Source organism: Oncorhynchus gorbuscha, linkage group LG04, assembly GCF_021184085.1.
Source record: "Oncorhynchus gorbuscha isolate QuinsamMale2020 ecotype Even-year linkage group LG04, OgorEven_v1.0, whole genome shotgun sequence".
In the NCBI taxonomy this organism is placed as follows: domain Eukaryota; kingdom Metazoa; phylum Chordata; class Actinopteri; order Salmoniformes; family Salmonidae; genus Oncorhynchus; species Oncorhynchus gorbuscha.
The window spans coordinates 43,645,270-43,657,858 of record NC_060176.1 but is presented as its reverse complement, the minus strand read 5'-3'; the positions used below and the strand labels follow the sequence as shown (position 1 = coordinate 43,657,858).

General features: G+C 45.2%; 1 protein-coding gene across 2 annotated transcripts in view; it reads left to right on the top strand.

Annotated features, from left to right (window-relative positions):
• pgm5 (phosphoglucomutase 5) overlaps positions 1 to 12,589 on the top strand; it is a 53,447-nt gene that overhangs the window by 12,342 nt on the left and 28,516 nt on the right. For both annotated transcript variants that reach the window (XR_006838522.1, XM_046346869.1), the window contains exon 6: positions 168 to 322. Coding sequence is in view for 1 of the 2 variants with exons in the window: in XM_046346869.1 (XP_046202825.1) it covers positions 168 to 322 (155 nt within the window). In the remaining variant the exon portion in view is untranslated. The remainder of the gene's footprint in view (positions 1 to 167; positions 323 to 12,589) is intronic.

Sequence of the window (12,589 nt, the reverse complement as noted above, 5' to 3'; positions counted from 1 at the left end):
TAAAACAACAGTGTATCAACTGGTAGGGGTGGGAGTGCCAGTTAGAGTAACAGCAAATGTTTATCTTTAACATACTTGAATTAGTGGATTAGATGAGGTATTTATTGCTTATGCATTGTATATTTCTTCATGTATTGCTGTATGGTTGATGAGTGTATGTGTTGCAGGACCGGTATATGATCCTGGGTGAGAACGGTTTCTTTGTGAACCCTTCAGACTCCTTGGCTGTTATGGCTGCCAACCTCTCCTGTATCCCCTACTTCAGACAACTGGGACTAAAGGGCTTCGCTAGGAGTATGGCTACCAGCACTGCCCTAGACAGGTAGGACACACACCCACCAATATCCCTATACCCTGTTTGTGGCTGCTGGATAAATTGCTCCACATGACTTTTCCATTTTTCAACACCTCTTCACCTTAGCTCTCTCTCTCTCTCTCTCTCTCTCTCTCTCTCTCTCTCTCTCTCTCTCTCTCTCTCTCTCTCTCTCTCTCTCTCTCTCTCTCTCTCTCTCTCTCTCTCTCTCTCTCTCTCTCTCTCTCTCTCTCTCTCTCTCTCTCTCTCTCTCTCTCTCTCTCTCTCTCTCTCTCTCTCTCTCTCTCTCTCTCTCTCTCTCTCTCTCTCTCTCTCTCTCTCTCTCTCTCTCTCTCTCTCTCTCTCTCTCTCTCTCTCTCTACACACACACACACTGATCAAGGGGTCAGTAATGTACATTAACGTTGTGTGTGTGTGAACCTGGCCCCTGACCCTCTCTTCTCTTGAGGGTTGGTGGACTCAGTGGCGGTCCTGTTAACGCTGGCAGCCATGGAGGAAATGAGCTCACTCCCCAAGCCCATATCTCAAGGGGCCGTAGCCGCTATCGCTAACCCTAGGTCACTTGTGAGGTTGACGTGACATCACGTCATTGATGGCCCCCTCGCCGTGGAACTGATCTCACACGCACATATGTACAGTATACACAAACACACGCACACATGCATACGCGCGTGCACACAAAAGAGGGAGAAGTCAGGGGATTAGCAGAGTAATTTGAATAACAAGACAATCCATTTTCAAGCCCTCATCCTGTCCACTAACTAAATATGTACTATATTATAGAAAGTCAAAAGGGAAAACATTGTACACCTCCCTACTTCGGTTGCACAGGTAACTAACCACCGTACCATTTCCCTCCTCCTCCAGTTCAGCGTAGACAGGGTTATCCTCATCACCTGATGAACGAGAGCTGGGGCTATGTCTTCTGATATAGAAACATCACGGACACACTGATGACTGCAACGTCCTGTTCCAAAACACACTGACACATGAAAGATGATCTTCATGAGTCCCAATGCACCACAAGGTCATCCAACACCCATTGATACAAAAACGCCCATATGACACACACACACTGGATGATTCCTGTACTGTATCGGTACCGGTGTCAGCGTATCTCAATAGTGTTGTGTTATTTAGTGAGTGCTGGGGAGCTTTATGATGGCCCCAGCCCAGTAGTATGCCTTTTAAGGAGTGTGAGAGCAACCATGCTCTATCTATCTATCTATCTATCTATCTATCTATCTATCTGTGTGTGTGTGTGTGTGTGTGTGTGTGTGTGTGTGTGTGTGTGTGTGTGTGTGTGTGTGTGTGTGTGTGTGTGTGTGTGTGTGTGTGTTCTTGTGTTTATGTGCCTGTGTGTCTCAGTGTATACGTGTATATTTGTGTGATTGGTGTGTATGCGTGTGTGCATTTATGTGTGTGTGTGTGTGTGTGTGTGTGTGTGTGTGTGTGTGTGTGTGTGTGTGTGTGTGTGTGTGTGTGTGTGTGTGTGTGTGTGTGTGTGTGTGTGTGTGTGTGTGTGTGTGTGTGTGTGTGTGAGAGTGCGTGTGTGTGCGCAAGCGAGGGAAGCCCTATGTTTCTGCAGTGAGGGAAGGGAAGGGAAGGTGGGAGGGGAAACATCTGCCTCTGCTTTGGCCACTCCAGGGAGGGGGGATGGGAGGATAGAGGGAGGAGGAAGAGGGGAAGAGGGGTTTGGCTAGGCCACCATTCTGCTTGTTACAAGGATAAACCAGTTAAAAACAAGGCCTTTTTAAAAAGTTTAAATTCTGTCTCCCTGATTTTTGTACTGGGATAAGTGTGTGTATGTGTGTGGGGGGTAGGGTTGGGTCTGTGTGTGCGCGCGCTCGTATCTGCATTTGGGTGTGTTTACGTGGGTCTCATCTATAAGACTGGAAAGTGACGCTAGTGGCAAGGGAGATATTGCTGAGCCCAGCACCTGTTGTGAAAATCCCCCACTCATCCTTCTCTGTCATCCTGAACCTGAGGAGGGGTACAACAGGATATATGGAGGACATTCAGGAGACCAGATCCATTCTTATACAATGTCTGTTACAGTGAGGGAACAGTGTAAACATGCAGAAGACGGTTGGTTCTTACTGACCCTCATGTCCCTGGGCTAAACTGTCCATCTTCTCCCCACGTCTCCAGTAACACTCGTCTGCCAACATCCCTCCCTTCTGGCAAAGACTGCTGGGATAGAGGCTGTTTTCATTGTGGACACAGATGGAGGGACTGAGAGAAAGAGAGAGAGAGAGGGAGAAGGGAGGGAGTGATGGAGAAAGAGAGGAGTGGGGAGAGAAATAGAGGAGAGAGAGAGAGACAGAAGGAAGAGAGAGATGGAGAGGGAGAGAAAGAAGTAGTGCTCACCCATGTGTCCATTTCTAACATGTCTTTTTACACTGGAGAGAGATTTAACGAGCAGAGAGATATCAGCCTTGGATAGTTTGATTGACAGTTGGACATGAGCTTGCTTCTCAGATACAGGCCCAAATAGCTCTCATTAGAATTTAACTACTGTGTTTACTTCTCCTAGTCAACAACTTTATGGGAACACAACTCTCATACTGAACAAAGGTTTTTGTAATTGCGATTATAAGAGGACATACATTTGACGACAAATCTTTGTGTTACTGAGAGGGAAATGAGGATTATTGCATCTGGAGAACAAGATACAGGCTAATTAAATGACTATGAAGCTTTTGTCTTTGTATGTGTCTTCCAAGCCTTTCCTGACAGCTGAATCAGGACACACCCATGGGAGGAGTAATTCTGGTCTAAAAACGATCTGTGTACCGATATCGGCTATCATCTCCGAAGTCCATTTTTGAAAACAGTTGCTGTTCCCAGTCGGGTTTGACTGAAAGCATGAAGGGAGTCAACCAAGTCAACAAGCAACTGTCCTCTTCCCTTTCGAGTTTGCCTATTGAGACAATTGACAGCGTTGCTAAAGCATCGCTGGAATGTTTGGGGAATGTTATGTGTCAGCTGTGAGCTCGTGTCAGGTTGTTTCGTGTGTGTCAGCTCTGAAGGGGCCTAGTGCTTATGTTATGTTGTTGTCAGGTTGTGGTCAGGGCACAGCTGGTGCGAGCATTAAGCCCTAGAAAAGCACCCCATTCCCTCAGCGCTGTTATGATGTCGTGGAAAACAAACAACTTTTTCCCAACATCCCCCCCTATCGTTGCCCCAACATCCCCTTAACGTTGCAGCAACGTTCTGCATGACCAGGGCCGTGCCGGGTGCTTGTGTTGGCTGCAGACATGCGAATGAAACGTCAACAGTGAGTCAAAGGGTCAGAGTTTCCATTTTCTTGTTGGAACGCCGGGCTTTCTGTTCCAGAGCGGTTCCCCGAGGGAAATAAAAAGGCTTCACACACACAAACACTGTGGGTTTATTTCACGGTGCAGACAACATCTCAACGTCTCACCCACCGGGATATCACCCCCTCAGAATTCCAACTGAATTCCACAATCCAGCATTCAGCATCTGGAATTGAAGTGCAATGTGTTCAGGAGTTTTTCCAACTTGGGATCAGCAAACAGTTATGTTAGTCGCATGTTCTTTTGAATGACTCATTTGTGATGGAAATAATAATAGTCACCCATCAAATCAAATTTTATCGGTCACATACACGTGTTTAGCAGATGTTATTGCGGGTGTAGCTAAATGCTTGTGTTTCTAGCCCCGACAGTGCAGTAATATCTAACAATTTCACAACAATACACACAAATCTAAGTAAAGGAATGGAATTAAGAATATATAAATATTTGGACGAGCAATGTCAGAGCGGCATAGACTAAGATACAGTAGAATAGAATACAGTATATACATAAAAGATGAGTAATTATTAAAGTGACTACTGTTCCATTATTAAAGTGGCCAGTGATTTCAAGACTTTGTACAGTATATAAGGCCTCTAATGTGCTAGTGATGGCTATTTAACAGTCTGATGGCCTTGAGATAGAAGCTGTTTTTCAGTCTCTCGGCCCCAGCTTTGATGCACCTGTACTGACCTCGCCTTCTGGATGATAGCGGGGTGAACAGGCAGTGGCTCGGTTGGTTGTTGTCGTTGATGATCTTTTTGGCCTTCCTGTGAGATCGGGTGTTGTACGTGTCCTGGGGGGCAGGTAGTTTGCCCCTGGTGATGCGTTGGGAAGACGGCACCACCCTCTGGAGAACCCTGCGGTTGCGGGCAGTGCAGTTGTCATACCAGATGGTGATACAGCCCGACAGGATGTTCTCAATTGTGCATCTATAAAAGTTTGTGAGGCTTTTAGGTGCCAAGCCAAATTTCTTCAGCCTCCTGAGGTTGAAGAGGCACTGTTGCGCCTTCTTCACCACACTGTCTGTGTGGGTGGACCATTTAAGTTTGTCAGTGATGTGTACGCCGAGGAACTTGAAGCTTTCCACCTTCTCCGCTGCAGTCCCATCGATGTCGATAGGGGGGTGCTCCTGCTGTTTCCTGAAGTCCATGATCCTTTGTTTTGTTGACGTTGAGTGAGAGGTTATTTTACTGGCACCACATGTAGGCTGTCTCGTCATTGTTGGTAATCAGGCCTACTACTGTTGTGTCGTCTGCAAACTTGATGATTGAGTTGGAGGCGTGCATGGCCACGCAGTCATGGGTGAACAGGGGGCTGAGCACACACCCTTGTGGGGCCCCAGTGTTGAGGATCAGCGAAGTGGAGGTGTTGTTTCCTACCTTCACCACCTGGGGGCGGCCCGTCAGGAATCCCAGGACCCAGTTGCACAGGGCGGGGTTCAGACCCAGGGCATTGATCTTAATGATGAGCTTGGAGGGTACTATGGTGTTGAATGCTGAGCTATAGTCAATGAACAGCATTCTTACATAGGCATTCCTCTCGTCCAGATGGGATAGAGCAGTGTGCAGTGTGGTGGCGATTGCATCGTCTGTGGATCTATTGGGGCGGTAGGCAAATTGAAGTGAGTCTGGGCTGTCAGGTAAGGTAGAGGATGATATGATCCTTGACTCTCAAAGCATTTCATGATGACAGAAGTGAGTGCTGCAGATGCTTTGATTTATTTACTGAGAGTTAGGTGAGGAGGTGTGGGGTCATCTTGGTTCTTTACTAGAACTTTGACTCGTTCTACTAGAACTTTGACTCGTTCTCTCCCAGAGAACAGACTACAAATTTAGTCTCTCTCCCTCCCTGATCTCCTGCTCTAACTCTCTTTTCCCCTTTATCTCTAACTCTCCCATTTTCCCACTTTCCCCATAATCTCTCTTTCTCCTTCCCTTTGATATCTCTATCTATTCCTTTCTCTTTAGACTTTCCTTCCATCCTGCTCTCTCTCTCTCTCTCTCTCTCTCTCTCTCTCTCTCTCTCTCTCTCTCTCTCTCTCTCTCTCTCTCTCTCTCTCTCTCTCTCTCTCTCTCTCTCTCTCTCTCTCTCTCTCCTCTCTCTCTCTCTCTCTCTCTCTCTCTCTCTCTCTCTCTCTCTCTCTCTCTCTCTCTCTCTCTCTCTCTCTCTCTCTCTCTCTCTCTCTCTCTCTCTCTCTCTCTCTCTCTCTCTCTCTCTCTCTCTCTCTCTCTCTCTCTCTCTCTCTCTCTCTCTCTCTCTCTCTCTCTCTCTCTCTCTCTCAAATCTTATTTGTCACATACACATGGTTAGCAGATGTTAATGCGAGTGTAGCGAAATGCTTGTGCTTCTAGTTCCGACAATGCAGTGATAACCAACAAGTAATCTAACTAACAATTCCAAAACTACTGTCTTATACACAGTGTAAGGGGATAAGGAACATGTACATAAGGATATATGAATGAGTGATGGTACAGAGCAGCATACAGTAGATGGTATCGAGTACAGTATATACATATGAGATGAGTGTGTAGACAAAGTAAACAAAGTGGCATAGTTAAAGTGGCTAGTGATACATGTGTTACATAAGGATGCAGTCGATGATGTAGAGTACAGTAATATACATATGCATATGAGATGAATAATGTAGGGTAAGTAACATTATATAAGGTAGCATTGTTTAAAGTGGCTAGTGATATATTTACATAATTTCCCATCAATTCCCATTATTAAAATGGCTGGAGTTGGGTCAGTGTCAATGACAGTGTGTTGGCAGCAGCCACTCAGTGTTAGTGGTGGCTGTTTAACAGTCTGATGGCCTTGAGATAGAAGGTGTTTTTCAGTCTCTCGGTCCCAGCTTTGATGCACCTGTACTGACCTCGCCTTCTGGATGATAGCGGGGTGAACAGGCAGTGGTTCGGGTGGTTGATGTCCTTGATGATCTTTATGGCCTTCCTGTAACAACGGGTGGTGTAGGTGTCCTGGAGGGCAGGTAGTTTGCCCCCGGTGATGCGTTGTGCAGTCCTCACTACCCTCTGGAGAGCCTTACGGTTGAGGGCGGAGCAGTTGCCGTACCAGGCGGTGATACAGCCCGCCAGGATGCTCTCGATTGTGCATCTGTAGAAGTTTGTGAGTGCTTTTGGTGACAAGCCGAATTTCTTCAGCCTCCTGAGGTTGAATAGGCGCTGCTGCGCTTCTTCTTCACGACGCTGTCAGTGTGAGTGGACCAATTCAGTTTGTCTGTGATGTGTATGCCGAGGAACTTAAAACTAGCTACCCTCTCCACTACTGTTCCATCGATGTGGATAGGGGGTGTTCCCTCTGCTGTTTCCTGAAGTCCACAATCATCTCCTTAGTTTTGTTGACGTTGAGTGTGAGGTTATTTTCCTGACACCACACTCCGAGGGCCCTCACCTCCTCCCTGTAGGCCGTCTCGTCGTTGTTGGTAATCAAGCCTACCACTGTTGTGTCGTCCGCAAACTTGATGATTGAGTTGGAGGCGTGCGTGGCCACGCAGTCGTGGGTGAACAGGGAGTACAGGAGAGGGCTCAGAATGCACCCTTGTGGGGCCCCGTGTTGAGGATCAGCGGGGAGGAGATGTTGTTGCCTACCCTCACCACCTGGGGGCGGCCCGTCAGGAAGTCCAGTACCCAGTTGAACAGGGCGGGGTCGAGACCCAGGGTCTCGAGCTTGATGACGAGCTTGGAGGGTACTATGGTGTTGAATGCCGAGCTGTAGTCGATGAACAGCATTCTCACATAGGTATTCCTCTTGTCCAGGTGGGTTAGGGCAGTGTGCAGTGTGGTTGAGATTGCATCGTCTGTGGACCTATTTGGGCGGTAAGCAAATTGGAGTGGGTCTAGGGTGTCAGGTAGGGTGGAGGTGATATGGTCCTTGACTAGTCTCTCAAAGCACTTCATGATGACGGAAGTGAGTGCTACGGGGCGGTAGTCGTTTAGCTCAGTTACCTTAGCTTTCTTGGGAACAGGAACAATGGTGGCCCTCTTGAAGCATGTGGGAACAGCAGACTGGTATAGGGATTGCTGGTCTGCGCTCGCTCTCTCTCTCTCTCTCTCTCTCTCTCTCTCTCTCTCTCTCTCTCTCTCTCTCTCTCTCTCTCTCTCTCTCTCTCTCTCTCTCTCTCTCTCTCTCTCTCTCTCTCTCTCTCTCTCTCTCTCTCTCTCTCTCTCTCTCTCTCTCTCTCTCTCTCTCTCTCTCTCTCTCTCTCTCTCTCTCTCTCTCTCTCTCTCTCTCTCTCTCTCTCTCTCTCTCTCATCCAATTCATAGGGGCTTTACTGGCATGGGAAATGTGTTTACATTACCAAGGCAATTGAGATAATTGCTTTGGTAATACTGCAGTATTTCACCTAACAGATATGGGAGTTTATCTATGTTTGATTTGTTTTGTTGGTCTGTGTAATCTGTGGGAAAAGCATATCTCTAATGTGGTCATACATGTGGCAGAAGGTTAGGAAGTGCAGATCAGTTTCTACCATTTTAAGGGCAGCGGGCACATAGCCTGTCTTCTCTCGATGAACCAGGTCTGCCTATGGTGGCCTCTCTCAATAGCAAGGCTATGCTCATTGAGACTGTATATTGTCAAGGAATTTCTTAATTTTGGGTCAGTCACGGAGGTCAGGTATTCTGCCACTGTGCACTTGCTATTTGTGGCCTTATAGCATTGCAATTTTCTCAGTTCTTTGGTTGATTCTGTCAAAAATATTTATCATTTTGCTTTCTCATAATTTGGTTGGTTCTAATTGTATTGCTGTACTGGGGCTCTGTGGGGTCTGTTTGTGAACAGAGCCTCAGAACCAGTTGCTTGTTCATCTCTCTGTAGGTGAGAGCTTTGTGGTGGAATATGTGTGCATCGCTTGGTTAGAAAATTTAACAGCTCTTTTATGGATTTTGATAACTACCGGGTATAGTCCTAATTCTACTCTGCATGCATTGTTTCGGGTTTTGCGTTGTACACAAAGAATTGTGCAATTGGGTTTGTCCCATTTTGTGAATTATTTGTTGGTGAATGGGCCCCAATCCTCCAACCATAGAGGGCAATGGGTTCTATAACTGAATCAAGTACTTTTTGCCAGATCATAATTGGGTTGTCGATTTTCATGTTCCGTTTGATGGCATAGAAGGCCCTTCTTGCCTTGTCTCTCAGAGGGTTATGATGTTGAGGCCAGGGTTAGGTATAGTTTGATTTGATTTGATATGATCCCCATTAGCCAACGCCAAAGGTGATAGCTATTCTTCCTGGGGTCCGACACATAATAAAAAATACATTACAGACAAAAGACTTTACAATTTACATACGTTTCTAAACATTAACATGTAGTATGTGTGTGGATCAGTTACACATACAGTGTATTCGGAAGTATTCAGACCCCTTGACTTTTTACACATTTTGTTAAGATACAGTTATATGTTATATGTTATATACATAAGACTCGAAATTGAGCTCAGGTGCATCCCGTTTCCATTGATCATCCTTCAGATGTCTCTACAACTTGGTTGGAATCCACCTGTGGTAAATTAAATTTTTAGGACATGATTTGGAAAGGCACAAACCTGTCTATATAAGATCCCACAGTTGACATTGCCTGTCAGAGCAAAAACCAAGCCATGCGGTCGAAGGAATTGTCCGTAGAGCTGCGAGACAGGATTGTGTCAAGACACAGTTTCTGCAGCATTGAAGGTCGCAAAGAACACAGTAGCCTCCATCATTAAATGGAAGAAGTTTGGAACCACCAAGACTCTACCTAGAGCTGGCTGCCTGGCCAAACATGGGAGAAGGGCCTTGGTCAGGGAGGTGACCAAGAACCAGATGGTCACTCTGACAGAGGTTCACAGTTCCTCTGTGGAGATGGGAGAACCTTCCAGAAGGACAACCATCTCTGCAGCATTCACTATGGGGTATTGTGTGTCGATTGATGAGGGGATAAAACTATTTAGTCTGTTAGAATAAGGCTGTGATGTAGCAATATATGGAAAAAGTTAACGGGTTTGAATACTTTACAATTGCACTGTACATGTCAATAAATACACACAACAAATCGGTCACATGGGGTAGAAGCCGTTGTGCCGTGATGTGCTTTATTTGTTTTTTAAACAAAGTTTGCTGTTCACTTGCACTATATAAGATAGAAGGGAGTTCCATGCATTCATGGCTCTGTATAATATTGTACACTTTCTTGAATTTGTTCTGGACCTGGAGACTGTGTAAAAAGACCCCTAGTGGCATGTCTGGTGTGTCACGGATCCCTCTGGAACTTTCATTACGCACACCTGGCCCCTATTCCCAGTGATTGTATTTGTATACATGTGCCCTTTGTTCACCATGGTGCTGTCAATTATCGTTACTATGTCCATTTTGGTGCGTGTGAGTACCTGTGTTTTGGCTTTTGTGCAGATGATTACGGGTCTCGTCCCGTGGGTTAATCATTGTGCGTGTGTGTTATTTATTCGAGGTACTCCTCACTCTTGTTTGGGGTTTCTACCCTGTTTTTTGTTACGTGTTTGTTTGGTCTTTGTTCCCGTGCCTTTAATAATAATAATAATAATATATGCCATTTAGCAGACGCTTTTATCCAAAGCGACTTACAGTCATGTGTGCATACATTCTACGTATGGGTGGTCCACGCCATAATTTGGGCTAAATTTTAAAAACTATTACGCATTCCTGCGCCTGTCTCCCGACCCTTCATACCGACGTGACAGAATAATCTACCATTAAGAGAGACAGCGGGAATGACCCGTCCGACGTTGCTGCAACTGGTCTGTATGGCGTCGCCACAACTTCGGCAGCTGCAACTGGGCCGTCCGATGTCGCCACAACGGTTCCGTCCAATGACGCAAAATCAGTAGCTGCAACTGGTCCATCCGACGACGACGCAACTTCAGGCAGCTGCAACTGGCCTGTCTGACGACGACACAACTTCGGCAGCTGCGTCGGGTCCTGATCGACCCGCACTGCGTTCCTGTGATCTCCCTTCGAGGCCGGAACTGTTGTGCTGCTGGTGTAGCGTGTCGGGAGGTCGGGGGGGGGGGAGATTACTGTCACGGATCCCTCTGGAACGTTCATTACGCACACTTGGCCCCTATTTCCAGTGACTAGTAATTGTATAAGTGTATCCTTGGTTTACTAGTATCCTGTTGTTGTTACAATGTCCATTAGTGCGTGTGAGTACCTGTGCTGTGTGTTTGGGGCTTTCGTGCCATTGTAGATTGCGCAGATGATTATGGGTCTCGTCCCGTGGGTTAATCATTGTGCATGTATTATTTATTCGAGGTACTCCTCGCTCTTTTGTTTTGAGTTTCTACCCTGTGTTTTGTGATGATTTGTACCAAATACCATTCTCTTAGTTTTAGAAATGTTCATGACCAGTTTATTAGTGACCACCCATTCCAAAACAGACTGTAACTCTTTGTTAAGGATTTCCGTGACTTCATTAGCTGTGGTTGCTGATGCATATATGATTAAATCATCAGCATACATGAACACATATGCTTTGTTTAATGCCAGTGGCAGGTCTTTGGTAAAAATAGAAAATAGTAGAGGGCCTAGAGAGCTTCCCTGTGGTACACCACAGTTAACATGTTTGACAAGCTTCCATTAACTTCTTATGGTATAGGGGACGCTTGCGTCCCACTTGGCCAAAAGCCAGGGAAAATGCAGCGCGGCAAATTCAAATAAAATGATATAAAAATCAAACTTTCATTAAATCACACATGTAAGATACTAAATTAAAGCTACACTCGTTGTGAATCCAGCTAACATGTCAGATTTTAGGCTTTTCGGCGAAAGCATAAGAAGCTATTATCTGATGATAGCACAACAGTAAACAAAGAGGGTAGCATATTTCAACCCTGCAGGCACTACAAAAACGCAGAAATAAAAAATAAAACATTCCTTACCTTTGACGAGCTTCTTTTGTTGTCACTCCAACATGTCCCATAAACATCACAATTGGTCCTTTTGTTCGATTAATTCTGTCGATATATATCCAAAATGTCCATTTATTTGGCGCGTTTGTTCCAGAAAAAAAACAGCTTCCAAATTGCGCAACGTCACTACAAAATATTTCAAAAGTTGCCTGTAAACTTTGCCAAAACATTTCAAACTACTTTTTTAATACAACTTTAGGTATTTGTAAACGTTAATAATCAATCAAATTGAAGACGGGTCTATCTGTGTTCAATACAGAAAGACAACAAACCAAGCTACTTTTCAAGTCTTGCGCAACTCTCAACAGTGTTACACAGTTCCTAGATGGCCGTACTTCTTCATTGCACAAATGAATAACCTCAACCAAATTCCACAGACTGGTGACATCCAGTGGAAGCGGTAGGAACTGACAACAAGTTTCTAAGAAATATCGTTTCCCAATGAGAACTCAGTGAACAAACAGAGACCTCAAAAAGAAATCTGAACGGTTAGTCCTCTGGGTTTTCTGTTATACTCACAGACATGATTCAAACGGTTTTAGAAACTTCAGAGTGTTTTCTATCCAAATGTACTAATAATATGCATATATTTTATTCTTGGCATTAGTAGCAGGAAGTTGAAATTGGGCACGCTATTTATCCAAAAGTGAAAATGCTGTCCCCTATACCGTAAGAAGTTAAAGAAAATCCTCTGAGTTCAATTAGATATCTCTGAATCCACGATATGGCAGAGGTTGAATAGCCATAACACATACGTTTTCTCAACAGGTTAATAATATCAAAGTCTGCACTGAAATCTAACATTACAGCTCCCACAATCTTCTTACTTTCAATTTCTTTCATTCAATCATCAGTAATTTCTGTCAGTGCAGAACACATTGAGTGCCCTTCTCTTAAAGCATGCTGAAAGTCTGTTGTTCATTTGTTTACAATTAAGTGTTGTAGCTCCCGAGTGGCGCAGTGGTCTAAGGCACAACCGGCCGTGTATCACAACCGGCCGTGATTGGCA